Source organism: Papio anubis, chromosome 7 (genome assembly GCF_008728515.1).
Source record: "Papio anubis isolate 15944 chromosome 7, Panubis1.0, whole genome shotgun sequence".
NCBI classification, from domain to species: Eukaryota; Metazoa; Chordata; class Mammalia; order Primates; family Cercopithecidae; genus Papio; species Papio anubis.
Genome location: NC_044982.1, coordinates 54,693,544 through 54,715,636, shown reverse-complemented (window position 1 = coordinate 54,715,636; position 22,093 = coordinate 54,693,544). Strand labels below are relative to the sequence as shown.

At 40.2% G+C, this 22,093-nt stretch overlaps 1 protein-coding gene and 1 non-coding gene across 10 annotated transcripts in view; both read left to right on the top strand.

Moving 5' to 3' along the window:
* FRMD6 (FERM domain containing 6) overlaps positions 1-16,725 on the top strand; it is a 79,398-nt gene extending 62,673 nt beyond the window's left edge. For all 9 annotated transcript variants that reach the window (XM_003901788.2, XM_003901789.3, XM_031668110.1 and 6 more), the window contains 5 exons: positions 1,351-1,525; positions 6,107-6,442; positions 7,837-7,968; positions 11,724-11,815; positions 13,718-16,725. In XM_003901788.2, the coding sequence (XP_003901837.1) occupies positions 1,351-1,525; positions 6,107-6,442; positions 7,837-7,968; positions 11,724-11,815; positions 13,718-14,002 (1,020 nt within the window). In that variant the 3' untranslated portion in view covers positions 14,003-16,725. The remainder of the gene's footprint in view (positions 1-1,350; positions 1,526-6,106; positions 6,443-7,836; positions 7,969-11,723; positions 11,816-13,717) is intronic.
* LOC116275997 lies at positions 10,003-10,109 on the top strand. Its single transcript, XR_004185461.1, has one exon. It is a non-coding gene; the product is annotated as a U6 spliceosomal RNA (small nuclear RNA).
* Positions 16,726-22,093: the final 5,368 nt, after the last annotated feature.

Genomic DNA, 22,093 nt, shown 5'->3' with positions numbered 1-22,093 from the left:
CTGGTAGTTCCTTTAAAATGAGGGAAAGCTGGCCGGGCGCGGTGGCTCACGCCTGTAATCCCAGCACTTTGGGAGGCCGAGGCGGGCGGATCACAAGGTCAGGAGATCGAGACCACGGTGAAACCCCGTCTCTACTAAAAATACAAAAAATTAGCCGGGCGCGGTTGTGGGCGCCTGTAGTCCCAGCTACTCGGGAGGCTGAGGCAGGAGAATGGCGTGAACCCGGGAGGCGGAGCTTGCAGTGAGCCGAGATCGCGCCACTGCACTCCAGCCTGGGCCACAGAGCGAGACTCTGTCTCAAAAAAAAAAAAAAAAAAAAAAAAATGAGGGAAAGCTCAGAGATTTAAAAAAAACAAAACACCTCCACCTTATCCCTATCTGGGCTACACAAGCCCATACTGCTCCGTACAGACTTTCAGTGTGTAGTTAGAATATGCTCCGTCCTTGCTTTACCTCCTCCCTCTGGCTGAGAATCATTATATCTGAATTACTCTTTTTTGTATTTCAGCTGCCCCATTCATTATTAGGAAAGTTGAAAGAGTTCATAATATCCCATAACTGTAAGAAACTTTGTCAAAGCCTTGCCCTCAACTTAGGACTTTATCTTAGTGATCACGAACTTGAAGAAGGAGATTCCTTGTATCTCTACTGATAGCTGTTCTTGTTCTTTCCCATCTCATCCCTCCAACTACCAGCTCTCTCTATGTCCAGCTAGGGAAGTTTTCCATTTCTTCTAAACCCTAAATAGGTATCCTGTATTGTTCACTATATAACTCCTTATTTATTTATTTCCAAGAATTTATCATAAACTGTAATTATTTTGTGTGTTTCTTTCTCCTGCTGGGATATGTAGCTCCGTGAGGGTGGGAACCTTGTCTGTCATATTCACTGCCTATTTGGTTTTTTTTGTCAGTGCCTAGGAAGGTGTTTGGTCCATATTAAGTATTCAATAAATATTTGAATACATTAGTCTTTTTTAGAATTGGTCGCCTTGTTGCTGCGTTAGGGTGTTGGGATTACATTTGATGGTTCTTTTATGATGGACCCTTCTCTTCTCCATTATACAAATAACCTGACCAGCCAGAGAAACCAAAGACACTCCTCAGCTGTTTGGGATAGTGAGTGTTTACTGACAGACCCTTGTGGCCAGATGCTTTCCTGAATTTCTGGTCATCCCCTGTCCTATGACATTTTTGAAAGGGAAAACAATAATTTATCCCACAAGGAATTTTAAATGAAACTTTATACATTTCAGAATCTATAATCTTCCTTACTAAATAGAAAACAAAGAGGATTTTGGCAAATCAGAGATTTTTTTTCCTGAATTTGATTCATGGTTTCCTTCCAAAGGGTAAGAAATTTGAGATTTTGCCAGATGGCTTGCCTTCAGCCCGGAAGCTCATATACTACACAGGGTGCCCCATGCGCTCCAGACACCTCCTGCAACTTCTGAGCAACAGCCACCGCCTCTATATGAATCTGCAGCCTGTCCTGCGCCATATCCGGAAGCTGGAGGAAAACGAAGGTATCCCAGGGTCTGGGGCGTGGAAGCACATTGTACCTTTGCCACCCATGGCCTCTTACTCTGAATGGGGGTTTTGAACTCCTACAGAATTGGATTTTGGGACTGGGACTCTCCAGATTGAGAGCAGCATTACTATTTACATCTCAGTATTTCCAGAAGGCAAAGGGTTAGGCTTGAGCCCCACCTACCGTAGCACCTATTCAGAATATCTGAGGTGACTCCATTTAGCTATCTCTCAAGTACAGTCTCTAAGGTTTTCCCATGCCTGACTTGAAAATCCTTGCAAAAAGCCACCTATAAAGGCACAGGGCAAGGGTTTATCTGCAACTCCGATTTTATCTGCATTTTAGAGCTTTGTATGTACACTGACCCACCTTAGTGCTATTATCCACAGGTGGTCTGGAATTCTTTCCAATGTGATTCTTTCTTAGGGTTAGAGTGATAATAAAGGTGGGTCACAGATGTGTCTCCAGCCTCCGATTGACAACTGGGAGGCCCCCAGGTCTGGTCTAGCAAGAATGCCAAACAAAGGAGAGGGAAGTCAGCTAGTCCTTTGGGGGCTTTGCTGAGATGCAGATGAAATAAAGCAGTCTATCTGGGGCCTCAGAGTACTGGGCCCTGAAAAGGGGAGCAAGTCAGGGTGGGAAAGAAGGCAGTGTTAAGGGTCTGTAACATCTAGCTTCAACTTTACAACATTAATCTGATAGCCTTTTATCTTGAGTTGTGGCACCCTGGATTTCCTCCATTTAACACACCCCAACCCTAATCCTCAAAACTACTGCATTACGTATTTGGATTTTTGGTTTTTGTTCTTTTGTTATTTTTTTTTTAAATGCTTTGGGGTTTTGTTTATGCTTTCAAAGATTTTTTTTGCAAAAATTAGTTTTACAAATTGTAGTAATATCTAACAGTAATTTGATTAGATTGGATTCGGTGTTTTTGTGTGAATATCAGGGTGAAGATTCATATTTTAGGTTCATGTCTGAGACAAGTTTTGACACCTCAGACCTCATCTTTCCTGTAGAAACAAGACAAATACCCATCCTTTCTTAAATAAACAAAAGACCTTATAGAAGTTTGTGCTTCTAATTGATTTCACTCAAAAATTCTCTCTCAATCCCAATGAGACCCAGTTTGGCAATTCTCTTGTAATTTAGTAGCGATTAGAACATGAATCATTCCTCACTGTCTGCCACAGACTGCATGTGTCTTCAGAGAGAATTGGTATAACTGTCAGGTGTATTGGCTTCCGCTGCTGCTAGACTGCCAGTTCTTCCCCACCATAACTCATCAGTGTAACAGATCTCTCTCTCCTATGCTGACATGAATATTAAAAGGAATTCAGATGGGGGCAGGAAGAGGATGAAGAAGCAGGAGAACCTGTGAGAATAGGTGACATAATTAGGTGCAGAGCCCATAATTTGCCAAGTCAGCTTCATTCCTCAACGTCTAACATGACACCTTGAGAAGGTGATTTGTTCTATTAGCTTTCTTCTGCCTGCAGCATTTTAGTATATTTTTTGTTCAGATGACCTTAAGAGATCCCTTTAGAGCCTAAAAGAATTAATGGCCTTCATCTATAGGTTCTAAGGTAAAAATTACAAAGAATTTTGAGTTTTCAAAGAGAGCTTTGTTCATTGCCAACCATAGTACCAAGTATATTTGGAGGCTGAAGTGAGTAGGTGTCTTAGTTTGTTTTGTGCTGCTGTAACAAAAGACCACAGACTAGGTAAGTTCTAAAGAACAGAAGTTTATTTCCTCACAGTTCTAGAGGCTGGGAAGTCCAGGATTGAGGAGCCAGCATCTACCGAGGGCCTTCTTGTTACTTCATCCCATGGTGGAAGGTGGAAGGGCAAAGAGAGGGTGAGAAAGAGTAAAAGGGGGCCAAGCTCCCCCTCTCATAATGAACCCACTGCTGCAATAATGGCACTAACCCATTCACAAAAGCAGATCTCTCATGATCTAATCATCTCTTTAAACTCCCACATCTTACTACTATGATATATGATGCATATGATTTATGATAGCAATTAGATTTCAACCTGAGTTTAGGAGGGAACAGATATTCAAACCATAGCAGTAGAGGAATGAAGGAATGACACATACTTAGTTTCTTCTACTTAGAGGTTTTTCAGGTCTGAAAACGGCCTGAAATTAAGTTTCTCTGGGTCAGCTTTGGCCTGAATCCAATGATCTCACCCCCATTTAAGGGCTCTGTCATTTTAACATGAAAAGCCCTTTTTTGGGCATTAGTTTAGCAAAAAACAGTATAAAAAGAGTCTGTGTTTTTCTTAATTTTATTTAGTGTCACTTTGTCTGAAACACTATGTTAGCATTTTAGTAGAAAATGATCACAAGGATTTTTCTATAGGGTTTAGAAGAGAAAGAAAAACATGCCTCGCATCATTAAAAAAAATGTTTAAGCCTAACTTTATTCAAGAGCTGGAGCTTATTCTTAGGAATAAGTAGTCACATTTACTGCATTATTTTCTAAAATAGTGTATGAAAAACCTCATTGTCTCTGATCTTTTACAACAGAGGGAGTAAAAAGAGCACAGGCATATTGATGATCTGTACTGTTGACACCAGTGATTATTAGGTGGATGAGAGGCTGCATTTTACATTTCTTAGACAACATTTCAGAATTATTTAATGTTTCTCTCAGTTTGTAACTGAACGGTGTGAAGCTTCTTAAATGTCTAGAAAGGGTGTGATACAGCACTAGGGAGGGAACAGAAGCCAGCCATGTGGAACACCCAAGCCATGCTAACATGTAGTCAGGAATAGTTAGAAAACAGGCTGGCAAGTACTTGTATACTCATTAGTATACTAGCGAGTATAGAGGAACCATACTGACCTCTATCAGGAAGTTGGGAGTAAAAAGGCTATATGTAAAGATGCAGAAAAGCTTTTAAATTATTAGGTCCACAGTTCCTAATTATTTTAGAACAATGGAACTCCAACAACTTACAGACTTTTACTTTTTTCTCTTCACTTACCACTCATCCAAGGGCCACATGGCTATTACTGTGAAACCACAGTGAATAGGAACTACGGTAATTTTTGCAAACTGCTTTGGCTGTGCACCTTCATCTCACACCTGCTGATTCAGAAGATGGGGATTGTTAGGCCCCAGTCTGCTCCCTGAATGACAAGTTGTCCCTGGATGCATTTTTGTTGTGATGATGTGTGTGTGGAGCTCTGGTGTCTGGTTTCAGCCTGCTTTCTGTGTAGCAGCACATACTCATCTTTGTGTTTCAGCCAGTTCCTTAGAAAGATGTGAATGGGCTGGAACCTGGAAATGTGCACATAGCCTTCTCCAAGCATTTTTTTGCGTTTTGCATCCTAGAAGGCGCATCTTTTCTTTCTCCTGCTGCCCATTTTCTCTCTGGGGACCCTGTGATGATTATACTTCTGAGCTGGATTCAGACATCAGGCATGCAAGTATTTTCACTTAACCAAGAAACAAGACAATTCAAATCCATTAACAGGCCCCTGAGAACCCAATTAGTCTACTAGTTAGCAGTTTCTAAAATTAGATCAACTTAACAGTCCCCAAGTACACTCTCCCTTTTTGACATTGTTGTATTGTATTATTTCTCACCAGTATTAAAAAGGCAAGGAATCTAAACTTCTTCCTTGTTTTACATTTCTGACCTAAAAGACAAAAATAATATTTTTGTGTCAGTCAAGTTGTAACTGGCAGCTGGGTTGTAACTTTGTGCCTTAATGGAATGGTTAGTTTAGTATGTAATAAAAGAGACTTTACAGTGTTGTGTTTTTGATTGCGTTCAAGAACAGCACTGACATGTTAAATCAAAGAACAGCTTTACCAGTCAGAGTTGGAAATCATCAAACCAGTAGTGATTACTGGTATTTTCTAAGTAGATGATAAAACCTCACTAATTCAGCCTAAGTGGAGAAAATCAATCTTATATTAATGAAAATCCAAATTTTAGAATCTTCACAAGAAATTCTCAGAAGAATAGTTTTATATTAAATTGTATTCAACAGCTAGAGCTAAGCTAACAATGGAACAAATTGAACAGATGAACAAATAAAATGAATGGCAATTAGCATAATTATATTTATTAAGTAGTCTTCTAGAGCAGTGCTTCTGAAATTATCTGCAGAAAAGGGCCAGATTTTTAAAACATTTAATATGCTGTGGATACTTTTGCAAAATACAAAATCACATTGGTGGCTGTCATGGCAATGTCACAAAGCTCTGGAAGTTTCTAAATGTTCATATCACTCACTGAACTTATTTCACTGTGGACCAATAAATTTGCAGACAAGAAGTGGTCTGTAACTACGCTTTAAATACCGCTCTTCTTATACTGCTTGAATCTTTTAAAAAACTGAGTAATTTAAATATCCCCCTCAAATCTGTTGCACTGGTTTTTAGTCATTTTTCAGTCTTCTGAAGTCAAATTCCTATCTAAATTATTACTACTTTCCAGTCACTAGATTCTGAACTTCAAGTTATCCTTGTTCTTGGCCTGATGAGTCACTTAAGCTCACCAGCCGTTCCTTCTGTCTTGGTTGATGTAATAATGAGCTGTGTTCCCCACCACACAGAGAAGAAGCAGTACCGGGAATCTTACATCAGTGACAACCTGGACCTCGACATGGACCAGCTGGAAAAACGATCGCGGGCCAGCGGGAGCAGCGCGGGCAGCATGAAGCACAAGCGCCTGTCCCGTCATTCCACCACCAGCCACAGCAGTTCCCACACCTCGGGCATTGAGGCAGACACCAAGCCCCGGGACACGGGGCCAGAAGACAGCTACTCCAGCAGTGCCATCCACCGCAAGCTGAAAACCTGCAGCTCAATGACCAGTCATGGCAGCTCCCACACCTCAGGGGTGGAGAGTGGCGGCAAAGACCGGCTGGAAGAGGACTCGCAGGACGATGGTAACAGTACTGTCCTCACTGGCTCTCTGTTTAGTCTCCCAGTTTTTTCAAGCATTGGTTCTACAGAGCTGGTGTCTGGAGAGCAACGTTAGGCAGTAGTAATACGGTGGAAGAGGTGTCTTGTCTTCCCCAGTGACTTGGTTGAACTGCTTGTGTTTGGCTGTGAACAAAACATCCCTCTAGTTGTGATCCTTTGCGGCCACAAGATTGGATGGTTGTGGACTCAAAGTCTTAGCTGTTTCTATGAAGTAGATTGGAGATTAGTCCTGCAGCCATTGTGTCTGTATTTCTAATTCCCAGATTAAATAAAACAGTAGTTAGGACGACACAGTGAAGTGCAGTGATGGTGACAGAAACATCTTGAACTTCTGGACCTCCCCCACAAAATAAAAATTGGAGTCCACACCATTGAGTTACTTAGTAATGTTTTTCTTAAGCGCCTCCCATGTAACCAGAACTATAGAGAGGATAAAAGAAATATAGCACCTGGCTGATAGGAACTTACTGTGTGTTAAGGAGATAAGATGAATCCTATGGCTTATCTCAGCCAAATTTAACATTTGTGGCCCTCTTTTATATTATTTTCCCCTCTCAAATAAGTGCTGTAGCATTCAGGCTTAAGGGAAACGATAGACTCAGTTGAAGAAAAGTGCAGACCGTCTGTTTGGTTTCTGTAGAATTTGTGTGGATCTCAAGTCACTGAGTGCCCTTGAGAGTAGGCAGCTATGGACATGGGGGCTTTGTGAACTGCTCATCTGCCTGTGTCAGTGAGCCTTGCTTTGGCATCAGGCAAAGGGCCCATCAGTTTCGGTTTGCCCTTTGTCATTGCAGCAAGGTAGTGTAGTTTTTCTTCTTAAAAAAATACAGAATAATTGGCAAATTATAGTATTAGAAAATATGTAGGTGATGCAGCAGTCCTGTAAGAAAGAACAAGTAGGCTGGGCGCGGTGGCTCACGCTTGTAATCCCAGCACTTTGGGAGGCCGAGGCAGGCGGATCACGAAGTCAAGAGATCAAGACCATTCTGGCCAACATGGTGAAACCTCATCTCTGCTAGAAATACAAAAATTAGCTGGGCATGGTGGCATGTGCCTGTAATCGCAGCTACTTGGGAGGCTAAGGCAGGAGAATCGCTTGAATCCAGGAGGTGGAGGTTGCAGTGAGTGGAGATCACACCACTGCACTCCAGCCTGGTGACAGAGTGAGACTTCGTCTCAGAAAGAGAGAGAGAGTAGCACCTGTTGAAAATGGTCTCTGGAGTTTCCTATTGGAGTCTCATTAGCAAATTTATTTTCAAATATGAATAATTACATAGCCACCCTCAAAATATGGTCGTATATTATGATGGTCATTTCCCTTTTTGTTATTAACTGTCGTTTCCTTCTTCTGTGTCAGAAATAGAGATGTTGGTTGATGACCCCCGGGATCTGGAGCAGATGAATGAAGAGCCTCTGGAAGTCAGCCCAGACATGTGCATCTACATCACGGAGGACATGCTCATGTCACGGAAGCTGAACGGACACTCGGGTGAGCTCTTACAGGAAGTTATTCTTCCTTGGCAGCGGGTTATCCAGGACTGAAAAACACGTGCCTCAGAAAATAGAAAGGGTGAGCTGGGGGCTCTCGATCAGAGACTGGACTGCACTAAGAGGCTCTTCAGGTCAGTATTGTAAACTGCAGGATCCTGTGCCTTCTGTGGAAGGAAGGGAAGAGGAGAAACACCCAGGATTGGGAATTAACGTTTTCTGCCCCATGCTTTGGACAAAAGGTAGTTGTGCAATAGGGTTCTCTTTATGTTATGCTGTGTCGAGAATCATGTAATGTATCTGGAAGGCCTTGTAGACCCCTTCAGTCTGGCCTCCTTTTTACAGATGAGTTAACCTATAGTTCAAAGAGGACAAATCCTGCATGGCTAGAAACAGAAGCAGGCCTCCAGGTCTTTGTTTGTTGTTGTTGTTTCCCCACTGTGTTATACTGGTAGAGGAGTCTGGGAGGACAAATGTCAAAACAGGTTGATCTAAAAAGACACTCTTAAATTCCGTATTTGTATGAATTCTTCTAGAAAACATGCATTCACTCTAATCCTATTATAGTTATATAATACACAGTATATATTTCTGTCACATGTAAGATACTATCTTTAAAAAATGGCAGCAGTATGAGTTTTGTTTATAGACATCAGTCACATCTAACTGCTTTTGTCACACATCATGAATCAGTCCGTTCTTTAGAGAAATATGCCTCAGGAACGAGCACTATTGAAATGGCCCCTTCCAGCTTTCATTGAATGAAGGGCCTGACTGGGGTAGCCTGTCCCTGCTCTGGCAGATCCATACCTCCTGATGTTCATTGAGTCTCTTCCTCCAGGTGCCAGGCATTGGAAATCAGAGAGGAACCAGAGCAATACACAGTCACTACCATCCTGGCACTTAGTCTTCAAGAGCAGGAGACATCTTTTATTTCAGGATTCTGTTTGCTAACCCGACAGAACCCTGGCTTCCCAGACCTGCCTGTGGCTGCAGAGAATCATCTCTCTGACCAGCGCTGACTCATTAGGCTGCTTACTCTAAACATGCTTAGAGTTCATATACCAAACTTTGCCCCTTTTTGCCCATTTACTTTATGATATTGAATTTTCTCTTTACAATTACATTTTAATTTAAATTAAATCTAAATTCACAATTATATGCACATTATAGGTCCATGTATATAGCTCTATGTATATATGTTTGTGGAAAGGAAATGGTCTAAAAACAGTGTATGCCACAGTGTCTCTGGGAAGGGAGGTATGAGGGAAGCTGACCTGGACTTTGCATTTATATATTTCTGCATTTAATTTTTATAAGACTGTTAATTTTAAATAGAGATAAAATATAAGTAAAAAGTCTGGCTGTTTAAGAAAATTTATATATCAAAAATGTTTATTGAAATGTTATACAAATAATGAAAGAATGAGTGGTAAGGCCAGGTGCGGTGGCTCAACGCCTATAATCCCAGCCTTTGGGAGGCTGAGGTGGGTAGATCACCTGAGGTCAGGAATTGGAGACCAGCCTGGCCAACATGTTGAAACCCCATCTCTATTAAGATACAAAAAAAAAAAAAAAAATCAGCCGCAGGCCTGTAATCCCAGCTGCAAGGGTGACTGGGGCAGGAGAATCACTTGAACCCAGGAGGCAGAGGTTGCAGTGAGCCAAGACCACGTCACTGTACTCCATCCTGGGCAACAGAGTGAGACTCTGTCAAAAAAAAAAAAAACAAGTGGTTAAATTATACCATATTCATTATTCATATGGTATATAACCATTAAATTTGAGATTTTTCAAACAAAATAACATAAGAAGGATAGTTATGGTAAACAGTAAAAATTATATAAAATGTGATCTAATTAAAAACAAGCATATTTATCTGTGTATTTAAAAAACATAAAACTGTTAATAGCCTTTTCTTTGGATGTTAGGTTTATAGATATAGATGATTTTATTTTCTTTCTTATGTCATCTTAGTTTTCTAAATTCTCTATAATCTGAGCAGTTAAACATTGCTTATAAAACATTCAGCTAAGTACTCGCCCTGGCAGCACATACACTAAAGTTGCAGTGATACAGAGAAGATTAGCATGGCCCCTCTGCAAGGATGACATGCAAATTTGTGAAGCGTTCCATATCTTTCCAAAAGAAAAAAGAACACTCAGCTAAGATTGAGTAGTGATGAAGTATACCACTCTGTCTTTCATTCTTATAGAGTGTGATAGGAGTTGGTTAAGTGTTTTGAGCACCAGCTTGGTACTTACTTTTTCAGTGGTGGATCTGGATTTGGAGAAGACTCTTTACAGGCATGATAGCCATGGGCACATTTACCAGGAAATTCAAAAGGAACCATGCCATTTGCCAACCAGTGCACAAGTCCACATGTCTCTATGATGATTTGTTTAAAGGTTTAATGCTCTTTAGAAGATAAAGATCATTCTAGATCCTCTCCTAAAGCAATTTGTACTAAACCCTAAAACATGAGTATCCCCTGAGTTTTTAAAGTGTCTACTTGTAAACCAGGAATGTCTTCATATTTCATGTTTCAATTGAACTAATTATTGAATGCTTAATATATTTATGGCATATGCTAGACCCTGAGTCATTATGAGATGTTTCTAAAGAGTTAAGGGATAGAACACAAGTCATTCTGTAGACTACTAGCAGTAGTTGAATAAGAATCACATTACTTAAGGGTTTTTGTTTTTGTTTTTGTTTTTTTAAGAAGCCATTTGGCTTTATGGATCTAGGGTTTGACCTGTAGTACACTTGCTTCATTCATTGGCAAGAAAAATTTCAGCGGTGTTCACTTATACTTCTAGTTCTTATTGGTAATTTTAACTTCTGAGACATGTTTCTACTCAATGCTTCACTCATATGCCGGTCACGTAGGGAAATGTCAGCCCTGGATTTCTGCTTCTGAAATTTTTGTGGGTTTCCACTGAGTGCTCAGGTGGTTAGGTTAGGGGCTCTGTTGTTCTTAAAGACCCAGTACTGAATTTTCACTATGGCCTCCCAGTTTGTCTCCTACCGGGGGGATCTGCTGCAGGAGGTATGTGCCAAGTATCCCATCACCCAAAAAGAGCTGCCGTGAACTGAGTGTATCCATGTATAGTCTCTGTACCTTACCCTTTTATGCATTCACTGTGTAATTGTCATTAAAACTAGCGGGCAGGTGCTGTTATTGGCCCGATTTTATACGAGAAGGAGATTGAGACACTGGGAGGCTAAGTAACTGGCCAGGATACATGGCTAATTAGTTGTCTGGGCCAGGATCCAGCCAGATCTGTCTGACTTCAGAGGCCAGAGCCCCTACAATTCACCAGTATACATCCAAGCCGAACCAAATCTGGAAGGTGTGCGTTCAGTAAGGGTTAAGTTTAATGTTGCTGCTATATAGAAAGGGGAGGAGGGGAAGCTTTATGAGATGCAGTAAAGAGGCGGCTTTACACCAATAGTCTTTGCTTCTTGTCTGTAACGTCATTATAAATAGCTTAATTAGAAGTTTTAGAAAATTCAGACTCTAAACATCTTCCTACACTCTAACTCTACATTGACTCATTAATCTCTATTTACTGTAAGATGAGAGAGAGTGTGGGCTGTCCTGGTTGTCTGCCACCAAAGAGTCACAGTGAAACTTTTTGGTAATGGTTAATATTTGATTTTTCATTCCTGATGGCAATATGTCAGAATATATGGCAAGAGGCTTGAATAATTTGAAGTATTTATTGTTTCTATCTCTATGTTTTATTTCAGGGTTGATTGTGAAAGAAATTGGGTCTTCCACCTCAAGCTCTTCAGAAACGGTTGTTAAGCTTCGTGGCCAGAGTACTGATTCTCTTCCACAGGTATTAAAGGAATTGAAAAATATCAATTAGGAAAATGAAGTTATAGAAAATTTTAGGTAGTAACTTATACTTACATTTATACAGATGAGCAAAAATTAAAAACCCTGAGGAAATGATCCTTCCTAGATACATACATTCTAGCTTTATTCTGAATTTATTTCCATCTTATTTGCTAGTTCTGCTTATCTTTGAGTTGATTTTTACTTAGGTAATTATATATTTTGCTTCACACTTTGTATGGTTGGGAAGCCTCTGGTCCTCGGGCTTCCGTCGAACCACGTGTGCACGTGCACGTGTCTGTGTGTGTGTTACTTGTCCTCAACCTGGGAGAAGAATATTTTTTGTCAGGGTGTTCTGGCAGACATGTTTCCACACTCTGGTGATTCCATTCAGATTGAATTTTCAAAGTATGCTGAGCCTAGAGCATTTGACAACCTGTGATCATTGGTTAAACTATTAAATGTCCAGCGATATAGATAAAATACCCTGAAATGGTTTCAGCATTTGGATGTAATGTGTGACTAATGGCCCTACTTCCTGAGCACATCCTCCCTCCTGCCTTTCTTTCTTGGGCTCTCTTTGTGTCTTGTTTTTTTCCCTTCTGTGTACGTTTCTCTTTTCTCATTTGCATTCTGGCTGTCCTTGTCCCCTACTTTTCTCCTCCTCTTTCCTCCCTTTTTTTCTCATTTGTCTTTTCTTTCTCTTACTTCCATTGAAGAAACCATAATGTGAAAATGATGTTTATGAAATATTTTTCTGAAAACTCCAATGAGTAATCTACTCTTAAGAGATGTTTCTGGGACACAGCCGATAGTCAGATTCCACACCCACACTGTGGGGAGAACATTGTGTGCCTTCCTTGAGAGTCTGTGGGGATGACCAGATGATTCTATGTGTGAAATCCCATTGGAGCCTGGGAAGACTGCATCGGCACAAGGAGTCACTCAGATGTGACACTTCCTAGTAAAACGTGCTTCTGGAACTTTTGCCTCTAGCAGAAATTGTATCTTATTCTAACAGGGTTGTCCTTTGTGGTGGTAAGCAGCAAAATTTAAAGATATAATGCCTGGTTTCCTTAAATGACCTATTATATGCCTTCCATTCATGTAATTATCGGAATCATTTTTAACCTATTTCTAATACCACCTCTTGGGTTAATAAAAAAGTCTGCCCCCCGCTGTGTACAGCATTTGGCAGAACCCCGCCCCCAGCCCCATGTTCGGGAACTTAGTCTTGGTGCCTGCCTCCCAGCCTCTTCAGCACCAAGAACGCCCTGTATCTGACCCAGCACCAAGGACCCTTTATATTCAACCCAAGAATTCTGGGCTTTTAAAGAGCAAAACTGTGTTTCTTGATAATTGGTTTATTTTCCCATTTCTTATTAAAATAATAACAGACCTTGGCCTAAAAGTGTTGCCACATTGAATTGCCATATCCTAGTGGAAAAAAAAAAAACCAAAAACACAAAGAAACCATGTCTTTACCTATACGACCTTATTTCAAGATAATTACTTGATTTCTGAAATGCTAGGGATAGTTGGATTTCTGTTGTATTTGCACCTCTGTGTTTTGGATTATTTATCTGTAAAATGAGGAGAATGATAGTGCCTGCTTCCTAGGACTGTTAGGAAGATTGAATGAGTTAATACATGCCGAGTATTTATGTCAGGGTCTGGAACGTAGTAATTACTCGGTAAATGTTAGCTGCTATTATTACTGGTGGAGGTGGTGGTGATGATATATTTCCTCATAGGGCCCAGAAACCACAGATTGGAAACCACTTTCTAACATGTAAGGATTACTTAACCTTTTGTGGTTCTGTGGCATCTCTCTTTACAAGGCAGATATTCTAACCTTTCCCTTTAGTCTATAAAGTTGTTTCAACCTTCCCTTATCTTGCAGACTATATGTCGGAAACCAAAGACCTCCACCGATCGACACAGCTTGAGCCTTGATGACATCCGACTTTACCAGAAAGACTTCCTGCGCATTGCAGGTCTGTGTCAGGACACTGCTCAGAGTTACACCTTTGGATGTGGCCATGAACTGGATGAGGAAGGCCTCTATTGCAACAGTTGCTTGGCCCAGCAGTGCATCAACATCCAAGATGCTTTTCCAGTCAAAAGAACCAGCAAATACTTTTCTCTGGATCTCACTCATGATGAAGTTCCAGAGTTTGTTGTATAAAGTCCGTCTGTGTGCAGCTGTACAGGCAGCTTACTGTTTGCTAGAGGATGCGAAAGTCATGGGTTCTTTACATATTACTTGTGCCATATCTTCTTCACCCTAAACATAGCTCTTTCTTTATAATATTTGTGATGATGGAAACAAAAGCCTTGGAACAACTGCACTTTAAGTATTACACAGAAGTAAAAGAACTACAGAAAATGTACAGCAAGACAAGTGCCCGGAAGTTCACTGATCCTTATAAGGAAATGCGCTTTACTGATTGCAAAGCCTTCAGAATATTGGAGTGTGGTGTGTTTGCTCATCTGATGCTTTTTAGTTCAGTTACATGTAACATCACATCTTTTTTATCACGTGAATGATGTTAGATTTATTTGTTTGCTTGTAAATTTTTCACCATTCCCTCATAAAATGCTCATGGTTTGGGAGAGGAAAGAGGGAAGATTCTCTCTTCTTTTAACAGAGAGACGGTTGCTCTGTATACCCATTGCTTCCTCCCTGAGGCTGTCCCAGAGTGAACACTGATGGAGTGGTCAAAATCATGAGGTTGTAGCAAGCCAAAGATACATACGTGACAGAAGCACCTGTGCAGTCAAGACATGAATTAAGCAATAAGCAGAAAACCAGAAGTGCGTGCTGTGGTGTCTGTGACTCCTTCACCCCGCTCAGTGCCATGTCCTCTTCTGTGGTCTTCCAGAAAGCTCCAGGATTCAGTGGAGTTCCACATCCAAGTAACAGATGAATTATATTCATGTTGTAATGCATTCTGTGGAGTTTACAAAACCAGTGTCTGTTAAAACTGTGGAAAATGTCTTAGAAAACGTTGGTGCTTGGTGATGCTTTATTTGTTTAATTATCAAGAACAAATTATGGCAATGCTAGTTTCTGCCTAACCAAAATACTCTATGTATATATTATACATATATAAATACATGGGATTGTGTATGTTTATATGTGTTTAAAGCTTACTATGTCTTCATTTTGGCTTCCATGACTATCTTTTATAGATGGAATTCCTTAAGATTGAGAATGTGTCACTGAGTGAGTGATACCTGCAGACATCAGTTGATACATGTAGAGTTCAGAATGACTGTTCCCTCATGTGCCTTTGGCCATGATTCTCAGCACTGATTGTATAACAGAATTTGGCAGGGGAGCTTTTAAGAAATAATGACTGAGTCTCCCACCAGACAGAGTACATCATTCTCTTGTGGCGGGACCCAGGTAGAATTGCCTTTTCCTTTAAAGTTCTCCAGATGGAGCTAATATGCAACAGAGTTGAAAACCACTCATCCTGGGGGTGTCTTTTGTTAATTTTGAAGTAAAAGTGTACAGAAGACGTAGTGTATGAGAAAGGGCCATTTTTAAGACAGTTACCTGCTGTGCTGCTGTTACAATATATAATGAAACCAAGTCAGGGGAGTGAACTTATCTATCTTTTGATGTACAGTAAAAACGTTGCTCACACTTCAGGAGAGAACTTCATAGCACAATGTCTTTCTATAAGATATTTTTAATGATTTAGTATTTTACAACATTTGTTTACCATATTTTGATATACCATTTTTTTCTATCTGCCAGGTTTTATTAAAAAAGCTATATATTATTTTCTAAAGAAACAATCATATTTTTATACAAAATTATGTTTTCAGGTAACGAAATAGATGTAGGGTACAGCGGAACATAAGCAGTGTTACCCATGGCTGGGAGTCAGTATTATTACAACAAAGGGTGAGCTGGAACATGCCCCGCCTGTGCTGCCCCTCCCGTGTTGGGTCGCGGATGTGTAGGCAACATTGCCTCATCACGTTAGGTTCACCTGACACTTTAAAAGGAAAAAAAGTTCCGTAGAGTTCTGTGGTCAAAATTATTTTGCTTTTATCAAATACTTTAATAGAACCAAAGTTGTAGATATTGGAATGTATGGAGGTATCTCAGTCTCTGCATAAAAGGATTAAAGTATGAAAGGATCATTTAATGACTGTTTTACTTACAAGTCATTAAGTAATCCACCATTTCTTATGGATGATGCTTAAGCCTGGTGAGGTTTGTACTCTAAGGAGCCCAGATCATAATGCAGTGCATTTCCTTAGCCCTTGGAGTTTCTTGCAAACATTAAAAAAAAAGACATATTTAAGAAAGAAAGATAAAGAAAAAACATATTTAATTACTGTAAACAGGTACTGCTTTATACTTTATTTTCTTTCTACTTCAACCAAAATCAGATCTTTAAGGTTTTGCTGACATTGTTGGTGGTTTTGCACACGCTCTTTCTAATTGGATTTATGAATAGTCCTATGGGTTTTCAAAGATGAATCATGCTAAGAACACTTTTGCTTTTTGATCCACTGTTTGCAGCAGAATTATATATATGTATATGAAAAATCCACTTTGAATAATCCATATTTTGTATTTGGAAATTGTTTTTAAAAATAAAAAGAAGAAAACTATAAAGCTGTTATTTATTCTGCATTTCTTACACATCTATCGCTTGTCAGTATACCCGTTTGGTGTATATTGCCTCTGCACATCTACATTTGTATTTGCAACAGTGAGCTTTATATCTACATAAACTGTAAATAATCCTTTCTGTGAAAGGATCATCATATCAAGATGATACCAAAAGTATGTAAAAAAAAAAACCCGCATTATTTTGTAATTATTTCTTATAGATGTTTCATGGTAGGTTTAGCAGTCAATAAAGTTACTTTTTTGCCTTTAAATTGCCTTTTTGATTATTAGAGCTCTCCAGCAAGAAGCACTAAGGAGTGACAGTGTTTTCTTCATGTTCTTTGCCATAATGGAGCACAGTGAAGGACAACAAGATTCCATGTGATAGAATTCCAAGCAAAACAGTCCTGGTGGTGATGATGGTAATAGCTGATGCTGAGCACTACCATGTGCCAGACCCAGTTTCACGTGTATTCAGAGTTCATGTGTTCAGTCATTTAATGCTCATATCCCCATAAGGCAGGTACTATTCTTAGTTGCAGACGTGAAGGAATCAAGCTTCCAGGAGGTTGTGGTAGTCAGCCACTGTTGAGTCCAAATTATGGGGCTGAAAAAAACTCTCCTTTAAAAAGAAATATTTTAATTAAAATAATTAACTTAGACCCTGAAAACCGTCATCATTGGACTGTTGGCTTTAATCATAAAATAAACAAATGGTTGCATTTAAAAGCATGCATTCACAAGCCTGAACATGAGGGGCAGTGTGGCATTAAGGAAAGAGCCCAGAGCTGAGAGTCAGTCAAGAGGATTCTGAAAAGCCCCAGCTCTTTCTGGAGGGAAATCCATTACCTTCTCTTTGCTCCACTTTTCTTGGCAACAAAATGGAGATGATAATTCAAAGGACTGTTTGGAAGATCAGATAACGGAATGGTTTAGTATGCCCCTGATGACTAGGTGGGAAAAAGGAGGGCTGTCAAATCTAACATTTAACTTCCGTGAAATAGAGCCATTTGGATTCACACAGTCCAAAACAAGTTTTCTAGTTGAGTGTTACTCATGAATTTTGCAGAGTATCTGGTAAATTGTAAGTGAGTTGGAGTCCAGGAAAGAGAATATCTGGTACCTACTATGTGTCTGATATCACACACACCATGTCTAATCCTCACAACCCTTCGAGGAGCTGTCACCTCTATTTCACAGCTGAGGAAACAAACCTGCCCACGATTCTACAGCTAGTGAATGGTAGAGCAGAGTTTTAAACCCAGACTTTTCTCCAAAAGCCTTGCTTTTTTTTTTTTTTTTAAACTGTATATACCTTGTTACCCACTGCCCTTAAAGAAAGATCAGAACCTAATAGGGAAGACAGACTCCAATTTTGATAGTGTGATAAATGAAATTTATTTGCTAACTTGGTTATGTTTTTTGAGCATCTACTGTGTGCCAGACATAGAGAAGGCTTACACTGGCATTGCTCTGGCCAAGAGGCAGTCAAGACCTGGGAGGTGGGGCATGGGAGGCAGGAAGATCAGAGAAGATTTTACTGGAAAGACAACTTTACTTGCATGGGGACTTACGGCAGGATGGAGTAAGGGGCAAACTATTCAGGCAAAGGCTTAGAAGGTGGCAATAACAGTGGTCAGTCAAGGGCCTGAAAGAACCTCAAGGGGCCTTTTGGCTTGAGTAATCACGCTCCAATCTAGCCATGAAAGCCTTGGACACCCAGATGAGAACACTGAGATTTTTTTCTGGATGGAAGGGAGCTATAAAAGGAAGAGACGTGTGTTTGGGGCTTGAGAGAAATAATGGGAGCAATGCTAACAGAAGGTGGGGAGACAGTTGGAAGGTGATGAGGGTCTGAATTGACAGTGTGGTAGAGAGAAAAGGAAAAGATTGAAAAGCAGAACCAAGGGACTGTGTTACACACAAACAGAAGGTTGTCATCTCCTAAACTAAATACTACTACCAGAGAAACAGGCAATCTTCCCTTACTTGGCAAAGTCCTTGGGAAGACTAAAGTACTGCTTTATAATATGAATTAAAATCCACTCTTGATAAATTTGTTGAATGTTAAAAATTGGCACAATGGCAACAACTGCTGTAGTCTATAGCAGCGGTTCTCAACCCTGACTGGACATTAGAATGACCTAGAGAGTTTAAAACAGTATAACCTGGGTCCCAGCCCAAAGCTTCTGATATATTTGGTCTCAGGGTGGTTCCCCAAGTGATGCTAATGTGCATCAGGGTTGCAACCCATGGGTCTGTAACATGAGCCCGAGCCATACAGACCAGCCAGGCTATCTGCTCCTGAACTGGTATGATCTACAGTTAGGATGGGCTGGGTCTCCAAAGTGTCCAGGTATATTGCATTTTGTTAGAATGACGTTTTCTTTTGCCAATAAAGCTGTCAGAGAGTGGACCAATGTTTGAGTGGGGCAGTCAACTCACCATTTCAGAAAGTCTGAATACACCCACATTCTAGAGATCAGGGTGTTACATATGACTGTTTGGCTGAGTATGAGGGTGGGGATAATGTGAGTACAGTAAAATATTTAAAAATCTCCTCCCTATCATTCTTCTATTTGCCTTGTCATTTCTCTATTGCTTTATACAAGCTGATCCCCACACAGAGGAATAATGAAAATAAGAAAGTTAAATTCCACCCAGCCCTTAGATTTTTAAGACATGTATTTTGAATTAATGGAGAAGCCTGACCTCTGAGAAGTCCTGCTCAGATGCTCAGATGAGCCATTGTAGGGGATAAAGTTATATATTCTCAAGAGATTAATTGAAGGTCTATGAACATGGCGCAGCTATAATTAACCAACTCATTACTTAGGATGGGTGTTTACCCATCTGGTGTCAACTGCAATCCGCTGAGGGCTCCTCAATTTATTACTGTCATTACTGCAAGACAGATTTCATAAGAACAGATAGTTCCCAACTTAGGAAGACTCAGTTCCAAATTTGCTTCTAAATTGCTTGGTTGACATTTAGAACACACGTCCCCAGCCTCCCTAACTAGCCCATAAATGCCTGTACAACCCAGAGATATTATTAGAGATTTTTTTTTTTCTGTGTATTAGTAATCATCTGTCAAAGAGGCAGGCCCACAACATAAATAAGGTAGGTGGAGTGACCCCACAACCAGATGGAGATGATAGCACCCCCTGTAGACCAATAGTTCAATCTTCTGGTTTTACTTCTCATAGTACATTCATGCCCTACTATGGATAACAGTAGAAGAAAGCTTCAGGCAAGCCATGCCAAGATGAAGCAGCTTCATCCACTGTTTTCTCATCCATACCCTCTAGTCCAGAGCTGCTGAAGCTGCTCTGCCATCATGAAAGAGTAAGCTAGAACAGGCCCTTTTCTCCTGACCTGCAGAGGTGGGAGGAAGAGGATAGGTCTAGAAGCTACTCTAAGGAGCAGAGTCCCCAGGGTCTTCTCTAGACCCTTGCTGAATTACTAGAGTAAGAAGAACATGCTTTAAGAGAGAAGGTAATGAGCCTGTATTGGGGCCTTTAAATGCAACATCAATAGGAATGTGTAAGACCATAAAGTGCACTGGAGGATTTCAAAGAAGACTGAAATAAATTGATATACCCTATTCCTAAAAGGAAAGAATGATGTAAGTGTCAAGTTGTCCCATCAATTCCAATCAAAATCCCAAATGAAACATTTCAGCCATGATGGAAGGATGGGGATTACTTTTACCCTCCCACCTTAAATAATTAAAAACAGAAAAAATATGAATGAAAAAAATGTTTTTTAGACATTTGACAATAGGTAGAGCAGTAGAGTAGCCCCCAGAGAAGGAAACTAAACAAGGTGAACATGATCAATGCCTCGTCTCACAGCCTGAGAGCTCCCAGGCCACAGCACAGACAGAAGGCAATTAAATGGGTCCCAGCAGTCTCCCTGAATTGAGAAGGCAGAGTTGAGAATTTAGGTAGGCCAAGGTGGCCAGAGTTCACAGGGCAGGGTACCAGAGAAAGAGAGAGCTCTACAGAGTGAAGGGGAAGGCCCCGAAGATCCACAGAAGGTTCCTCTCCAGCCTTCTGCTCAGTGCTGATCTGTAAGTACCTATGAGGAAAGCACCAAGGCAGGGAGTGAACTGGGAGAAAAGAGAAAAACCATCCCTGGAGGTCATGTAGGACCAAGAATAGTTTCAGTCCCCACCAAGTAGAATGAAAAAGCCCTGAATACACGGGACACCTCATAAAGGACTCAAGGGTGTTGCTCGAGGTTGCTCTGGTCCTGCCTAACAAAGCTTAAAAAGCAACCAGCCTTTTTAAATATTGAAAGAAAAGTGCTACCCACTTAGAATTTTATACCTAGCAAAAATCTCTTTCAAAAACAAAGATGAAATAAAAACTTTTTCACATGTACAAAAGCTGAAAGAATTCAACACCAGAGCTGCACAAGGAATGTTAATGAAAGTCTTTGAGGCCAAGAAAAAAAAAAGCCAGATGAAAAAACTACATCCACACAAAGAATGAAGAGCCCCAGAAATGGTAACTTGTGGGCAAATACAAAAGTTAAAAAATATTTTAAATCTCTTTACAAAATAATCGACTATTTAAAGCAAAAATAAAAACAATGCATTGTGGGGTTTATGACATATGTAAAAAGTAAAATGTCTTACCACAATAGCAGAAAGAAAAAAAAATGAAAGTATACTGTTGTAGGTTTCTTATGCTATATTTGAAATGGTATAATATTACTTAAAGATGGACTATGATAGTTTAAAGATGTATACTATAAACTCTAGAACAACCACTAGAAATAAAGAGGCAGCCGGGCACAGTGGCTCACACCTGTAATCCCAGCACTTTGGGAGGCTGAGGTGGGAGGATCGCAAGGTCAGGAAATCAAGACCATCCTGGCTAATACGGTGAAACCCCATCTCTACTAAAAAAAAAAAAAAGAAAAAGAAAAATTAGCCGGGCGTGGTGGCAGGCACCTGTAGTCCCAGCTACTCAGGAGGCTGAGGCAGGAGAATGGGCATGAACCCAGGAGGCAGAGCTTGCAGTGAGCCAAGACTGTGACATTGCACTCCAGCCTGGGCAAATAAACGAGACTCCATCTCAAAATAAATAAATAATAAATAGATAAGTAGAGGCATAAGTGTTAAAATAGAATAAAAAAATTGATAAACTAAAAAGAAGGCACACAAAAAGGGAAAAAGGGTCAAAAACAGATAGGACAAGTAAAAAAATAGAAAACCGGTACGTTTAAACCCAGCCATATCAATAATCAAATTAAATGTAAAATTTACCCCAAAGACATTACAAGGACTAGCCAAGAATATTTTGAAATATAGTCCCAATGAGGAGATATTTACCTTTCCAGATGCAAACACATTATAGGGTTCCTGTTATTAATGATACTAACACAACAATAGCCATTTAGGGAAAGGACTGGCAAAGTTTTCCCATAAGGGACCAAAGAGTAAATATTTTGGACTTTGCCATCATACCGTCTGTGTTGCAACTACTTTAACACTGCCATTGCAGCCTGAAAGCAGACATAGTCAATATGTAAACAAATGAGCATGGCTGTGTTCCAATAAAACTTTATTTACAAAAACAGGCAGCAGGCTGGATTTAGCTCACAGGCTGCGGTTTGCCAATCCCTGAT